Source organism: Seriola lalandi, unplaced genomic scaffold (genome assembly GCF_002814215.2).
Source record: "Seriola lalandi dorsalis isolate HSWRI2012SDOR001 ecotype SW California unplaced genomic scaffold, Sedor1 jcf7180002054795, whole genome shotgun sequence".
Classification (NCBI taxonomy): Eukaryota; Metazoa; Chordata; class Actinopteri; order Carangiformes; family Carangidae; genus Seriola; species Seriola lalandi.
This window is the reverse complement of record NW_019525348.1, coordinates 2,958,209-2,973,618: the sequence shown is the minus strand read 5'-3', so window position 1 is coordinate 2,973,618 and position 15,410 is coordinate 2,958,209. Positions and strand designations below refer to the sequence as shown.

Genomic DNA, 15,410 nt, shown 5'->3' with positions numbered 1-15,410 from the left:
TTGGTCTGCCATGTGTTATAGTTTCCCCATTTGGCTCTTGCTCAGGATTATCTGCAATAATAAGTCGGTGCACTGATATTTGTGCCCAATGATAAAAAGAACGGCTTTCATTAAGTGTGACTCAGTTCCCTTCATGCCAAAGAGCTGCCAACGTAACATCGCTGCTTTATGCAGAGTCTCGAGGGGAAGCTGAGGTGATTCAGTTAATCACTCAAGAAAATACCAGCCATGAATAAAAGTGACGTGTCGGGTCAATTAGCCTGAACCCCTGCTTAAAATATGAGCTCCACCCAATCTTGCTCATAAAACAGTTGTTTATGAAGAATACATTTATTGAGCAGTGTATGAGTAAATACAATTTTAATGGACTAAGAGTGTTTCATTTATTTTTAGGTTTGTGCTGTTTTAGCTGGAAGCATTGTGAACTTTGTCAGTTGACCTTTTCAAAGTATTCCTTGGATCCTTCTGGGGTCGGTTTGATCTGAAAAACAAACGGTTACAAGATGAACTTCAGCTGAAGAACAGGTCTCCACTCTGACTCACAGAAAACTGATGAACCTGAAGCACATTTCTCTACATTGCATTTCTTACACTTACACACACAGAGTGAATAATTAGTGTGACAAACTGAAATTAAAGCACAATGTGAAATGCACAGAGAAAGGTGCTAACAGGAACATTTATACTTTGGGGCTGAATCCAACAGAGGTTGAGTGAACTCACCGTCGGGGACTCGGGGGTCCAGCTGGCCGGACACACCTCACCATGAGTCTCCACAAACTGGAACGCCTTAACCAGACGAAGAGTCTCTTCTACACAACGGCCCACTGGCAGGTCGTTCACACTCATGTGCTTCACCACACCGTTTGGATCAATGATGAACAGGCCCCTGAAGGACAGTAATAAAAACATTGTCAAGCGTCTTTCTCAACAACAGTTACACTGTTCTGTACAGAACATTAAAAAAATCTAAACAAAAGACAAAACTATAATTACCTCCTCACAGCTGTGTAGTGTCAGGTTACATCCCTGTCATATAAATATCTGTGTGAAGTCTTGCTATAATTATTGTGTGAAGTCTTGAGTAATGGCTAAGAAATGTTTGCTGAGGCCATTGTGACCTTGACCTTTGACCACTAAAATCAAATCACTTCGTCCTTGAGTCCAAGTGGGCATTTGGACAAAATTTGAAGAAGTTCCTTCATCTGAGATATCGTGTCCACAGGAATGGGACGGACATACCAACGTACATATGTATGTATGGACCGACAGAAAACCCAAAAACAATACGCCTCTGGCGCTGGCGCGGAGGCAAAAACATCATGCAGACAATCAGAAAAGAAAGAAAATCAAGAAATACTACATCAGTACAGAAACAGTAACAGGTAACGGTAGCAAACATAACAGATACTGAAATAAATAGCAGCAACTTGAGGCTGAATCGTGTTTTCCATGTCCTTCAGTTCATCTACGATCACTCTGTAAACATACAAACAACCTGATCTTCTAAAGTTCAACTGGGCTCATAAATCTGCAGAATGAGTGTTTTCTCTGACTTCTACTGAGGCTTTAATAAAATCCTTATACAGTACTGCAGCTGTGGGCGTGAGTGTATGAATGTTACACCACCACTGTGGAAGTTCACCTAATGCTGTTTGTAACAGCTGTTCTGTTAAATATAGCAAACATATTTCTCTTTCCTGGAGAACATCTGGACTGAACACAGACTGAGTTGGCAAATAAAATTCAATAAAAACCACAATGATCGGTTTTTGAAAAAAATCAAATAGTCCTGCAGCAAACATTATCAGAACGAGGACCAAAAGTGTCTAATGGGCTTAGGTGACAGATAGAAGTGATGTTAGCCACCTAAGAAATGACAGCAGCAGTGATGGTGGTAGCAACAGTAGCTGTGGTTACATGACAAGTCCTTCAGGGTTCTTATCACACCTGCCAACATCTCTGCTGGTTAGTCTGCTCTAATAACATTAAACAGCTATACCTGTACATTATATTGGAAATTAAATTCTAAGTTATGTTGAATTCTTGGCAAACATTTCTGTGTTGGTTTAATGGCGGCTGCGGACTGAGAGATCACATCATGAACCTACCTCAGTGCGATGCCCGGACCCTCCAGCAGCACCCCATAGTCTCTGGAGATCTGCTTGTTGAGGTCTGAGAGCAGGGGGATGTGGATGTGGCCCAGACCTCCAGTCTGACAACACAGCATGTATTTACTTTAGTGCATTAGACAGCACTGAGAAGACAACAGACCAACCACGCATTTACTAAAGGTTTGTCACTTCAAAGCCGGAACGAAAACAGCAGTGAGTTGAACCTTGCACCACGTGTCTGTTACTGACTAATCATTGAGGGAGGAAGTGTACCTTGCGTGGAGTGTTGATCCATGCCAGGTGGGTAAAGTGGGAGTCCACAGACACACCCACCACCTCACAGTTGACGTCGTGGAACTCGCTGGCCTTGTCGCTGAATGAGATGATCTCTGTTGGGCAAACGAAGGTGCTGCAGACACAGAGAGAAGTCATGCGATAGCACAGTCACAAATAACCACAGTACATCTGCAGAGGATTGATGAGATGAGTCTGAAATACTTTCATTCAGTCAAGAAGCACAAGATGATCATCAGTAGAGGTACTTAAAACGTACATACATTACTTTACATTACATTAATGCACATTTAAATTAGAGCTGAACAAAGTCAACGTGTTATTCACGTCATCTCTTGGTGCACGTCTGAGAGTCACGACCAGTACTCACAAATCCAGAGGGTAGAAGAACAGGACCAGGTATTTGCCCTTGAAATCAGCGAGGCTCATCTCCTTAAACTCCCCATTGTGGACAGCTGTGCCCTTAAAAGCAGGAGCGGGCTGAGTGACAGCGGGGGCCCATCTGCAAGAGCCTGATAGAAAAGTCAAGCACAATTTATTCATACATGCTATTTGCTTAGTGAAACCAAGGTGATTCCTGCAGTTTGGAGCACAGATTCAGCAAACTGATGATCCCAGTCATCTATATATGACCCCTATACATCTTCAGTCAAGATAACATGTATGGAACATGTCGGAGTGTGCTGAAAACAATACTCTCAACAACATGTCCAGCATGTTAGTTTAATACTTACTAACAGGAGCTACTTGCAAAGACATGCAATCAGTTTGAGACCCACTTGACACAGTATACAGTACCTCCACAAAACATCATCATCAGTGTGAACTGCAGACAACTTATGGTAGATTTAATGATATGATCATAACAAGTCACCTTTATACTGAATTCTGTCGTCTAAATCTGTGGTTCCCAACCTGTGGGCAGCAAAGGTACTGCAAGTGGGGCGACAAATCATTTACAAAACAGAACAATTTTGGTGAAAATATGTGTGTTTTAAAATATTTGTTTAAACAAAATTATCTTTAAAGATATTAAAAATGTTGAAAAACTCCTTTTGTTGTTTTTTATTTCTTGTATTAAGTTCTGTCACTGTCATAAGCCAATGATAGGAACTTCTACCTTGTTGCTATCTCAGTCCTGAATGTTTCCTTGTTATCATTCAAATAGAAACGACTGAGAATGTATTATTTGGTCTCTGTATCGTTACGGGGTCAAATGTTAGCTGCCAACTTTTTTGAGATTTTAAAGTGGGACATGAGTTGGAAAAGGTTGGGAACCACTGGTCTAAATTGTTCCAAAATCTGATTATAAACTAACAAAAAAGTTTTGTACATGAAGCATTTTGTCTGATCAGTTCACTGCACTAAGCATCAATTTGAATACTTAATTTGATATTACGTGTATTTGCCTCATTGTGATATATATCAATAAGGGAAACGTGATATTATCTGACAGCTGTGATCTGAGTTTTGTACTCACTGGTGGAGAAACAGGCTCTCTGAAGAGCAGGAGCGGTGAGAGCTCTCACAGCCCCGGAGCCTCCACGCTGACAAGCTGCTGTGACGTTCAGTCCAGCGGCTGCAACTCTTGCCTGGGAAAAGACATCAGTTCAATATATTAACAATACACAAATGGTAAATTAGCAACTTGACACTTATTTTTTATAAGTTCATACCAGCCATGTTTGTGTCCTGACTGGAGACTAAAACGTAGTAAAAATGTGGGGCTCTTATAACAGTGACGCATGATTTTGTCACTGTATACTATTAATTCATATCAGTGTGTAGTACAGCATCTTTCTGAGGGTTTGTGAATTCTTTAAAAAGGGGACGAACAGGATCAGACACAATTTGTCGAGCTTTCTGTTTCACCTGCAGTCTGTTTACACACTCCAGTTGTTTCCGCTCTTTCCTAATTATTTTACTGGCAGTGCTTGTAATCGAGGTCAGTCTGTTTCTTAGACTCCAGGCGCCCTACACCATGTGCACATATTAAAAGTTAAAACTCTTTCCACAAGACTTCTGTGAACAATCTCTAAAATGCTCTTGCTTATATCATATGACTCCAATTTCTTGATTAGATACAACACTGCAAATTATGCTTTTTAAAAAATGCATTGTGTGTTGACTGTAAAACTCAAGAGTGCAGTCCAAAAAGGTTCCTAAATATTTGCAGAACAGGTGGAAATCTATGACACTGTGTTGGTTTGACATCTGCAGTCCTGACTTGCCAAACTGCGCCACCCTCAGTTATGAGAAGTCATATCTTTTTATTTAAAAACATGTTGAAAGGGCAGTTCCGATAAAAGTGATGCTGCACTGCTCTCTACGGTTCAAAAGTCAGTTACACCACGAACAGTGATTTCCCAGCAGGTGTTTTACTCCAGCTGCCAGGGCACAATACCTGCTGAGAGAGAGCAAACTGCTGCCACTGACAGGAATAAAAACAAGCATAAGTGAGCTGTGTCTGAACCTACACAACATGTTTCAGCAGGTCTGATGTGGATTTCATAGACTTCAAAATCACAGGTTTCTCTTGAGTGTTTTCTGCTGAATATTTTGCCACGACGGGTGAGTTAATAATTCAAAATGCAAAATAAGCCTATAGATGGCCGTTATGCTCATACTGAATATATTAAATTCTATATCTTTAAGCTGCTGTTGTGTTTCATGCAGTTGTAGTTACGACAAAAAACATGCTACACACATACATACATTTATCACAGAAGACATTTTGAAATGTTATAGCAGAAAAGGCACTGATGTGATTAATAAGATTATTGATGGCTGCATTTCTTTTGGATGGGTCACAGCCAGCATTACATTCAAATTCAATATGTTAAGCATGTTTACATGTTAAGTATAAAAATACAGTTGAAGTCATTTGTTTTTTCAACATGAAAACAGACAAACTCGTCACAAAACACAAACATGAAGACAAATATTAAGTTTAAGTGTTCTCGCTAACTGCCACGACAGTACAACACAGACACCTTTAATTAGTGTGATTGATTACACCTGTGCTTTTCCTGCTATGGCACGTCACAATGCGAATAATGTCTATGTATGGGGCAGTATTAATGCCACTGTGACACGGGCCACTTTAAATTAAATTAAATTAAAAATAAATAAATCAAATAAAGCATGAGATGATGACAACAATGTTAAAAGTAAAGTAAAATACAGAGTTTTTGATGTGAACAAAGACAGTTGTTGGTTTACATAAAGTTTATAACAAAGCCCTTCAAAGTAAAAATAAATTGAAAGTATTACGTATTATTTGAGTATTTCTTGTAAAACACACTGGTCTCAAACAGCGGCCGCGGACCAGAGGTTGGTACCACAGTGTCAGCTGGTCCGCCGGTTCAAATGTGCGACACTAACGACATGACAGCGGCTCAGTGCGCATGCAAATTATTCATCAATACCCGCTATCGAGACTCGTTAATGACTGATTAATAAAGTGCCTTACTAAGGCAAAACAGTGCCAATAATGAATTTGATACTGTGTTGTATGAAGTTGCACTTACAGAGGTCCTGAGTAGTCTCCCAATGGTGGCTGCCATTTTGGATTATGACAGAGGAGGGCGGTTTGAGTTGGTTATTGCGTCATTTACGCGCGTGTTCGACGCAAACCTATATAATAATATATATAAGTATAAAATATCGTATATGATGTACTGTCAACTTGACTTTATGAGAATGGGAACCAAAAACAGCAGCAGAACACGTTACTGGGATAAATTAAAACCTAAAAATAAAAACAAACCGTAACCGGCTCTCATGCTGCCTTTGGGTGCTTAGCTCCTCGGTGATATATCTCTGATTTAAAAAAGAATAGCAAAAGGTCCAATCACTGGAAATTTATTGTAGCATTGGAAAGATGGCACGGCAATTTTATTCATTTATTTATTCATTTTTTGTCAAAAAACTGTTAAAGAGGTCTGTTTAAAAAACAACAAAACATTGCTTCTTGTTAAAGTTTTGTTTATTAATAATCCCAATATTTTGCATCAACCATGAACATGCTGCATATGCTTCCAGCTCAATAAAGTGAACACAATAGCAACACAGATATGACCATGGGCTTATAATACATCCATGGATATGATCCGTGATTTCATCACATAGAAATATAACCTTCCGATATTTCCGATGTTCATGAATGTACCACAACCCGCCCCCAACAGAACACGTGGTTGAACACGGAAATAGTTTCTAAATACAACTTGACCTCAGAAGCATGGGAAATCAGTGTGAAGTGTAGCAGTGTTACTGTGAGATATTTAATTAATAAGACGTGAATGTACTTGTTGTTGTTGTAATGGATCCTAACCTGTTGCACTGGAGGAGCCAGGGGCAGGTAACTGTGCTGTGTTTTAACATGCAGAGCATCATCAGTGATGAGGATATATCACACAGTTACAGTTACAGTTACAATGAAACTGAACCGATGTTTCTGCTGACCTGTACCTTCTCTTTCAGTCTTTCCTCAGTCGAGTTCAGATCTGGCTTAATCTGCTCGATCCAACTGTCCTGCTCTCGTCTGATGTAAGTAGCAGCTCCTGCGGTGATCTGATACTGAGAGACGAGTAGAAAGTATCTGATGTTTAACTAATGGTGCTGCTCTCCTCAGGCTGAAATAGAGAGGTCCCACTCTCTTCTTGGAGGTAGAGAGAAAAGGGAAAAGGTCAGATGATGTTTCTTCTCGACAGACAGTCACCTTTTTAACTTGCCTCTCAGCTTTGTTTAAACCTCTTTCTTCCTTCTCTAGGATGCTCCTGCACTGACCCTCGCTCTTGTAAGTGTTGAAAGAAACAAAACAAATAATATTCATGTTTGCTAAATCACCATAAATATAAATAAATATTCTGCATGAACACTGTCTCTGTTACAGTATTTACCAGAAGGCATAATATGCTCCAGTAGAACAGATGAACATCATGTATTTCAGACGTTTGAGCCATGTGCATCAAACATTTGTAAAGACAGAACTGAAATTCATTTTTGCCAGTGTGTTTATGTCTTTAAATGTGTCCAGATGTTTTATCATCTGGAGGCTGTGGGGTCCATATGTTGTGATTTGAATGAGTTTCTTTAAGTCTTAATGTTACCTCTGTGTTTCCAGTCGTCCGTCCACGCTGACTCTGGAGCTGTTCTTCCACTGGTTTTCCGCCCTCCAGGTACAGCAGAATGCAGACTTTCACTAATCTTCCTCCAGCCAATATTAAAACATCAGTACCTTGAAATATCAACGGGTATTTAATGTGTTCTCATAGAAACTTTAATGGCAGTAAATCATAGTATTTGCGGGTCTTTCAAAAAAGTATATAAAGGTCTCAAAGTTGAGATCAGAAATCAGCTGCTTCTGTCTGCTCTGTTGAGTTTAGTTTCAATTCCACTAACATTAAAATCAATCTTTAAAAATCTCAAATGAGATTTTGTATGTATATTGCTACTGTGTTATTGCATTGCTGCAATTATCTGCAACATATATCCTGATGCCCTCTCCTCTGTCATTTCCTTATAGCATTATTACCAATATCAGCACCTTTGGTACGTGTGTCATCCAATCAATATTTAATCAATATTTAATTACACCTTGTTCTTAATATTGTTGTGGCTGTGAAACAATTTTTTTTTAAAAAGTGTGTTGTTGCAGGTGGTAGCCAGCTTTTTACCTCATAACACTGTCAAACCAGCTCTGTTCTGGCAGGTAACGAAGCTTATTCATCACATTAATAAAAATATATGACATGAGGCTATAACACTATGAACATTAATGATTAAAAAAATCATCTTTTACAGTTTTTGCTGCAGAGTTACAGTGCTGGGTTCAACTATGCAAACAGAAATTCTTCATCAGAGCAGGTAATACATGAATCAGTAACACAAAAACAACTGAGATCCTCAAATATATTCAGACACTGAGTCATCAGATACTAATGTCACCACACAAAGTGACTCGTTTGCTTGAATCCTTCATTAATCTTCAGTCTTTACTCTGACGTCCTCCCTCCCTCCCTGTCTGTCTTTATCTCTCACCACCAGGGTAAGCAGACGTCTGTGAAGCAGCTCCTGTTGATCGCAGGAACAGTGTCCTATGCAACATGTGCAGGGGTGTGTGTGACCTGATTGTTGGTGTCAACTGTTCAGTGCTGACCATCATGTTTTAAGTGAACTTGTCCTAATGTATTTTCCGTTTCAGGCCCTTCCTCAAATTTTCATTAACCGACTCGGTGTAAGGAGTCCACCGATCCAGACTTTCTTTAGGTCGATATTACCAATCCCACTCTCAGGTAGGTTCTTTAATCTGAACTGGGTCAGAAATCAGGAAATATTTTACATCTCAGATAGTTCGCACATGTATAAATCCAATTTGAATGATTTACCAATAAGTCATCAGGCAGGGATCCAGTAGAAACAACTACAACTTTCTATACTCACATGGTGTGTAACCGTCTTCAGCTGCTCTGGCCTTCTTCAATGTCTTCACCGTGAGAAGTGAGGAGTCAGAAACAGGGATACGAGTGTTTGATTCCGATGGAAATCCTGTCGGCATCTCTAAAGCAGCAGGAGAAAAGGTGAAGAAAGAGGAGCACATGGACATGAAGTCTTCTCATTGAAAACTTGCAGTGTTGAATATTTATTTACTTTTTTCCTCAGGCTGTGAGAGACACTGCGTTGTCTAGAGCGGCACTGTTTGGTACGACCGCCGCTTTTCCTAATCTGCTGGTTTTGCTTTTGAAGAGGTGAGTTAGTTTAAATTTTACTCCTGTCTACCTGGACAAAATCACACCTGTTTTAAACGTAGATTTTCCTTCACAGAACGAGACTTTTCCAGAGGAACTCTCTGCTGGTCGCTCCTCTCCGTCACATAAGCGTTGCGTTTGTTCTGGGCCTGATGATCCCTGTGTCGTTCAGCCTCTTTCCACAACTGGGAACGGTGAGATTCAGGATCCTCTGCTCTGCTGTGATGTTTCCATAGTGATGAACTCAGCTGATATTGACCTTGTATTACAGATAAAGAAGGAGGAGTTGGAGGAGGACCTACAGGCTGCAGCCGTTGATGGACAGTTATTCTATCACAGAGGACTCTGAGGAGCAGTCACACACGGGAGATACAAAATGAACTGAGATCCAAATACAGAGCTGGATAGCATGAAAATATATGATCCAAAACTGAAATGCAGCGTTTTTTCACAGTTTCATGTGGAATATTTTGTTTAAAAAACATTTCAAGAAACCTGAAGATAGTTTCTGATAGTAAATTTATTTAATTGGAATATTAGATGTTTTTATAGATATGAAATATTACGTCAATTCATGAAAATACAATTAGTTTTCAAACTTACACGAGCATGTAAGATTTATGTATTGCACTGTCAAAAACATCCTTTTGGTAATGTGGTTGAAAATGCACTGGACAGTAAAACAACATTGCTTATCGTACATTAATACAAAAAAAACCTGAATGGTAAGACACATAATGCAATTTAAATCACTGTGGAATAGAAGCATCAGTCATTATTTGATCAGCTGCAGGTTAATGAGGAACAGTTATTTTGTTTTTGCTTTTTTATAAAACACTTTGAAAAAACCTGATAACACAATTTGCTTGTATTTCTGTTGTGACACCAAAATCATTAGTAAAATACAAACTGTTTAAAAAGACGTAAACCCACATGTTGTGCTCTTGAGATCTCATAACCACGTACAACGCAGTTTCTATCAACTAACTCAATAACAATAAGTTCTCATCACATCTGAGTCGTTCCAGCTGCTGCTGTCACATCTGGGTCTGGCTCTTTACAGCGAGTCGTTTCAGACCAAGAACAAGATTTGTGCAGCTTTGCACTGAGGAGTGGAAGCTAACATCTGGATGTACCAGCTGAAAAAGTACCAGCTTATTTGTGTCAATTTCACAACATTTGAGACAAATACTGTAGCTCCTTATTGTCAATAATGACTAATGTTAAAGTATAAGGCTATCATCATCTTATATTTATCTCTTTGCCAATAAATAGCATGAAGAGACCAAAATCAACAGTTTTAGTGTCTGTCTTTCTAAATGTTACGAGATGGTACTCGGCCTCAAACCCACTGATTCCTTCTAGAGATAAAGTCACAAATGTATATCTTCATTCTTTTAAAAGGCTCGATGTTTTCCTACAACAGCTGGGCACTGTAGTTTTTAGCAAACACTACTCAGACTGCAGTAAACAGTGCATTTATTGGGGACTATTTCCAGCTGCGGATTAATACACATTTGGCATTCTAGTGAGTATTAACAGCAGCGGGACTGTGTATGGGGTGATTGACTCGAAATGAACTACAGAGCATGTCTCCCAGTGTAACAGAGCTTCAACAGCTTCTGAACGACAGTGGAGCTCTATGGCACAGATGAATCACATATAATCAGGCTTTGACTACACACACAATACTTGTTTGTTTTGGTTTTTTCATGAGATTTGTTGGCAATAAAAAAAAATATATAAATTATTGTCAAACACCCTTGTATTGGTACAAGATATGAGTCACGTCTCATTAGCACAACAGCGTAAGCTAAAATCTGATGCTAGTGACACTTTCCTACTTCACATGAAGGTTTCTGTGAGAGAGCGTCTTGTGCACACTCTCATGATAACAGCGAGAGTCTGTACAAGCCTTTCAGAAAACAGTATTTATCCTGACGTATACAAAACACCACCGAGCCCACAGCTGCTGACAGCGACATCATCCTGCAGCCGAGCGTCTGAAATGGAGTTTATATCCTCAGGAGTTGCTCGGCAGCTGCCAAATGAAAGAGGAAGTTCTCCGTCGCTGGAGGGAAGTGACGCTGCTTTAAACCCTCCAGTGTGATTTTGGAGTCCTCACACTCGTCAGCCAGGGCGACCAGGTTGGCGAGGATCTCTTTGGTCTTCACAGAGATGTCCTGTGAATGAAAGCGTGGTCGTCATGTTACAGTCGACAGTTCTCGCAGTTGTGGCTTGGACACAGAAGTGCCGGTGTTCTGAGTGTGTTCTCACCTTGATCACCTGACTGTCTGACCTCTCAGCATCCTCTGCAGACTGGACGATGAGGTGGCCGACGTCCTTGTGTAGCTTCCCCATAGCCATGGCCTCTGTGGTGGGAAACTGCACGTCAGTCTGAGGGAAATGTTGTCCTACTCTCTCGCTCTTACAAACATATCTCCCTCTCTTTCAACATACTGTACCTTTGGCGCTCTGGGATACTGTGATGACACTGTCGGGGAGGTTCACGAACACATCAAACAAGTCTGATCTGTTGCTCACTTCTGGATCTACAAATCCTGCTACATACCCTGTGGAGAAAACAAACATATTGGTGCATGAATAATTCATTTCCCCACCATGAGATCACAGCGATCACAGTGCAGACGGTGGCACGAGGATAGGTCTCGCCACGAAGGTTTTCTGTTGATCAGAGTTTAAATAAATCAGGGGGCAGTCTCACCGGGGCATTTCTTTAAATCCTCCACTTCAGTATCAGTCAGGTGCACGTACGGGTGCAGGATGGACCAGTCTTTCCTGTGCCACGTCAGAGCCGGCAGAACTCTAGAGGGAAACGGGCAAAGTGTTTACTTTAATCTCCCACCATCAAATTCTCATGAAGGTTTAAACTAAATATCTTGGCTTGAAGTCTCAATTTTACCTGGTGAACTCCAACAACGCTTCGATACGAGGGTGATGGACGACGATCCTCCTCTTCAGCATGAGAGCAGTGTACAGGATGATCGTCTCCAAACCAAACTGAGACACCACATCTAAAACAGAGCGGAAACATGGAAGTAAACTGGATGACCCACTTTCATCTCTGAGGGAATCTGGGTTGTGTTCTTAGTAAATTTTTATGAAGCACTTTCAGTGTTAGTTGTTTTTCTTTCAGCATTAGATGGTAGAATCACCAACACCACAGGGAAAGAAAAGATTCTTGGCTGCGTTTTCTACTTCATATTATAAAATAAAACACCACATCCGATACAAGTTGTTCACTGAGCTCCATTTTAAAGTAAGTGAATTTAGCTATGTTAATCAGTGGCTTGATTGTTTGACACATTAACAACAATTCAAATAGTTGATTAGTTGATTGCCAGAAAATTAATCACAAGTAATTTTTTGAGCAAAAATGACAAAAATAGATTGCCTCAGTTTCTTAATTGTAATTATAATCATTATTATTATAATTATGTCATTTAAATATCTTGTTGAGTTTAAAAAAACAAGATATTTAGGAATGTCACGATGTGTTCTGGTAACTTGTGATAGACTTAAACACAATCACAGAAATAATTTGTGAAAAAAATAATAATGGAAATAATGGTTAGTCAAATTTTACATGCAGTGCTTCTTTGTAGTCTTATCTTACTTGAATATAATTTCAGGTTGCAACTAAGCATTCATTTTTCTGTCAGTTAATATGCTGATTATTTTCTTGATTATTCAATGAGTCTTTAGTCTTCAAAATATGAAATTGTGAAAATAAATGTGCATCATGATTTCTCAGAGCCCGAGGTGATGCCTGCAGATTGCATGTTTTATAACACTAACAGTCCAAAACCCAGAGATATTCAGGTTACTATTATATATGACAACAAGAAGCAGGAAGTCTTTGCATCCGAGAGGCTGGAACCAGCGAGCCAGCGTTTGGCATTTTTGGTTGAAAATTACATTATAGTTGATTATTTTTCTGTCGACCAATTAATCATCTATTTGTCTCAGCTTTGCTATAACAATAAATCCACTGCATCCATTTTAAAGTGAAATCAGACTATAGAGCCCAAAATACAGATCCCTGTTCGTCCTAACAACTGTGACGTCTTACCTTTGACTGAACCGGCCAGGTACGCCTTCCGAACATCGTAGTCCTTGATGAGGAACGAGCCATTTTCATCACTCTGACAAATTCCTTTGGTGAGAACGGTGATGTAAGCCTCCATCATCTTCACTGGACTGCCGTGTTTGATGTACATCCTGAATGACAGATCAAAACACACCACATGACTAAATAAGCACAGTCCACAGTACAAAGTTGGCATTACTCATGAAATACACAAACAGTGTTACCTGCAGAGTATTCTACTGAGTGCAGCATACTTCTCTGGGTTGAAGTCTTTTGCTGTGACAACTATTGAAAAATGAGTGACCTGAAGAAGGGAAAACAGAGACAAAACTCCATTAGTCGATCAACAGAAAATAATTATCAAATAAAGACACCAGCTTCTTAAATGGAGGATTTGCTGCTTCTCTCTGCTTTACATCATTATAAATCTTTTGGGGATGCTGATTGGATAAAACACGCAATCTGAAAACCTCACCTTTGTCTCTGAGAAATTGTGCTGTGTATTTTTCTCCATTATCTTGCATTTTATACACTATACAAATTACTAAACTGATTAATTAAAAATTACAATCAGCAGATTAATCCTGAATGAAAATAATCATAAGTGTCAGCCCCAGATTCATTGTTCCAATTTATGGTAAGGTACTTTTGATGGAGGAGTCTCTGAGAAATGACGTTGTACCTTGTTTAGTGCTGTAGGTTCCTGTACCTCCACTGTGGTAATGTAGTACCAGGTACGGCAGAACTGACCAAACACAAAGGTGTGGAAATCCCGGCTGTCCTGCGTCAGGCAGCACTTGCTGAGCAGGACTTGCCTCAGGTCTGAGTCCACGGAGGGATAGCACCAAACCCACAGTGTGTCTCCATTCACATCTTTCTCTGGGCAGAGACAAAATAACACCAACACTGAACATGGTGTATCAATCTTTACCTATCTGAAGAGGGACAGAGATTAAAAATGGTCTAAGACAGGGCCTCATGAGACCAAATCTTTATCACATGGGGGTCTGTGTTATCCATTTTACCAGCTCCTAAATGAACGCAGGACAAACATGCAGGAGCAATGAACCAATGAAGGACATGGAGCTCTGCTGATGGGACACGTTTGGGTCACAATGGCATCATGTGATCCTTTTGCAGGGAGTCTGAGGCGCCAGGTTCGTTTCAAAACCAAGACCAAGAAACAAGAAACCACGAGTGAACTTACACTTACCGATTAATCCGACGCTTAACATAAACTGAGTTTCAGTCGCTGCCATATTCCATACCTGAAAGAGTTCATAAACACAAGTTAACTGGAGAGAAACCCCCAACCATCTTCCTCTGTGGACGCTAATGTAGCCGTGAAGTACCTTGAGAGCTCCTGCAAGGTCCAAAACCAAAACACTATCCCGGGCAGATTTACTGAGGCAGAAAATGTGTTCAAACTTGTCAGTGGCCTGGGTGTGATTCCTGCTGTCAACAGACTTTCCCCACTCTGCGAAATCTCTTCCTTCTTCCGGGACTGGAGGATTGTGCGGGAGGAGACACGCTGCTCACAACCAATCACAGCTGGCGATACTCCAGGGCTGATGGTTCGTTCACAGATATTTGTAGATATTTGTTAATTGTAGAATTATACAAGACAAGACATCAGAAACTTGTGAAATGCCAATAAATTATGTTGCCATATTTCTGATTGGAACAGTTAAGTGTAGGCAGGCATATATGTATATATAAACTCAGTCTACTCAGTATTAATACTGATTCTAACCTAATATTGTTTTTTTTTTTTAAGGCTATTATGTTTTTTAAACATGATAAATGTTTGTGTCCTTATGTTTGTCATTAATACATCTCCATTGTACATATTTAAGCTACATTAAGCCTTCTCTGAAATTAGCAAAGCAATATAAATATGTTTGGCAGCAGAATAAGCAAAACATAACCTGCATCACATGTTCTTTGATAGTTTTCTAAGATATTTTGTATTGCATTTGTATTTGTATAGGTGTGGAGAGGAGGTTCAGATTTAGCCTCTCTATATCCAGTGTGAACAAAATAGTTTCAACCTGCAATAGAACTTTAAAATTTAAACTGGCCCACAAAATATCACAGAAATACTCTTTTAGTCTGTATTTTAGTGTGTATTTACTTTTA

At 39.7% G+C, this 15,410-nt stretch overlaps 3 protein-coding genes across 3 annotated transcripts; 1 reads left to right on the top strand and 2 right to left on the bottom strand.

Moving 5' to 3' along the window:
• Positions 1-311: 311 nt before the first annotated feature.
• Positions 312-6,043, bottom strand: prdx3 (peroxiredoxin 3). Its single transcript, XM_023425937.2, has 7 exons — positions 5,939-6,043; positions 3,889-4,000; positions 2,779-2,920; positions 2,388-2,523; positions 2,112-2,215; positions 724-889; positions 312-481 (listed from the first exon to the last, which is right to left on the bottom strand). Exons 1-7 carry the CDS (start codon positions 5,972-5,974, stop codon positions 431-433), a joined length of 747 nt encoding a protein of 248 aa, XP_023281705.1. The 5' UTR covers positions 5,975-6,043; the 3' UTR covers positions 312-430.
• A 574-nt stretch (positions 6,044-6,617) lies between these two features.
• On the top strand, positions 6,618-10,451 carry sfxn4 (sideroflexin 4). The gene is made up of 14 exons (XM_023425936.2): positions 6,618-6,771; positions 6,894-6,959; positions 7,045-7,098; positions 7,183-7,209; positions 7,537-7,591; positions 7,939-7,964; positions 8,071-8,124; positions 8,217-8,279; positions 8,460-8,528; positions 8,617-8,707; positions 8,877-8,992; positions 9,075-9,160; positions 9,237-9,354; positions 9,432-10,451. Exons 1-14 carry the CDS (start codon positions 6,733-6,735, stop codon positions 9,507-9,509), a joined length of 942 nt encoding a protein of 313 aa, XP_023281704.1. The 5' UTR covers positions 6,618-6,732; the 3' UTR covers positions 9,510-10,451.
• Positions 9,663-14,758, bottom strand: dennd10 (DENN domain containing 10). The gene is made up of 10 exons (XM_023425935.2): positions 14,624-14,758; positions 14,485-14,539; positions 13,954-14,150; positions 13,496-13,575; positions 13,254-13,402; positions 12,084-12,195; positions 11,886-11,986; positions 11,626-11,733; positions 11,438-11,532; positions 9,663-11,343 (listed from the first exon to the last, which is right to left on the bottom strand). The coding sequence occupies exons 2-10, from the start codon at positions 14,528-14,530 to the stop codon at positions 11,176-11,178; spliced, it is 1,056 nt and encodes a 351-aa protein (XP_023281703.1). The 5' UTR covers positions 14,531-14,539; positions 14,624-14,758; the 3' UTR covers positions 9,663-11,175.
• Positions 14,759-15,410: the final 652 nt, after the last annotated feature.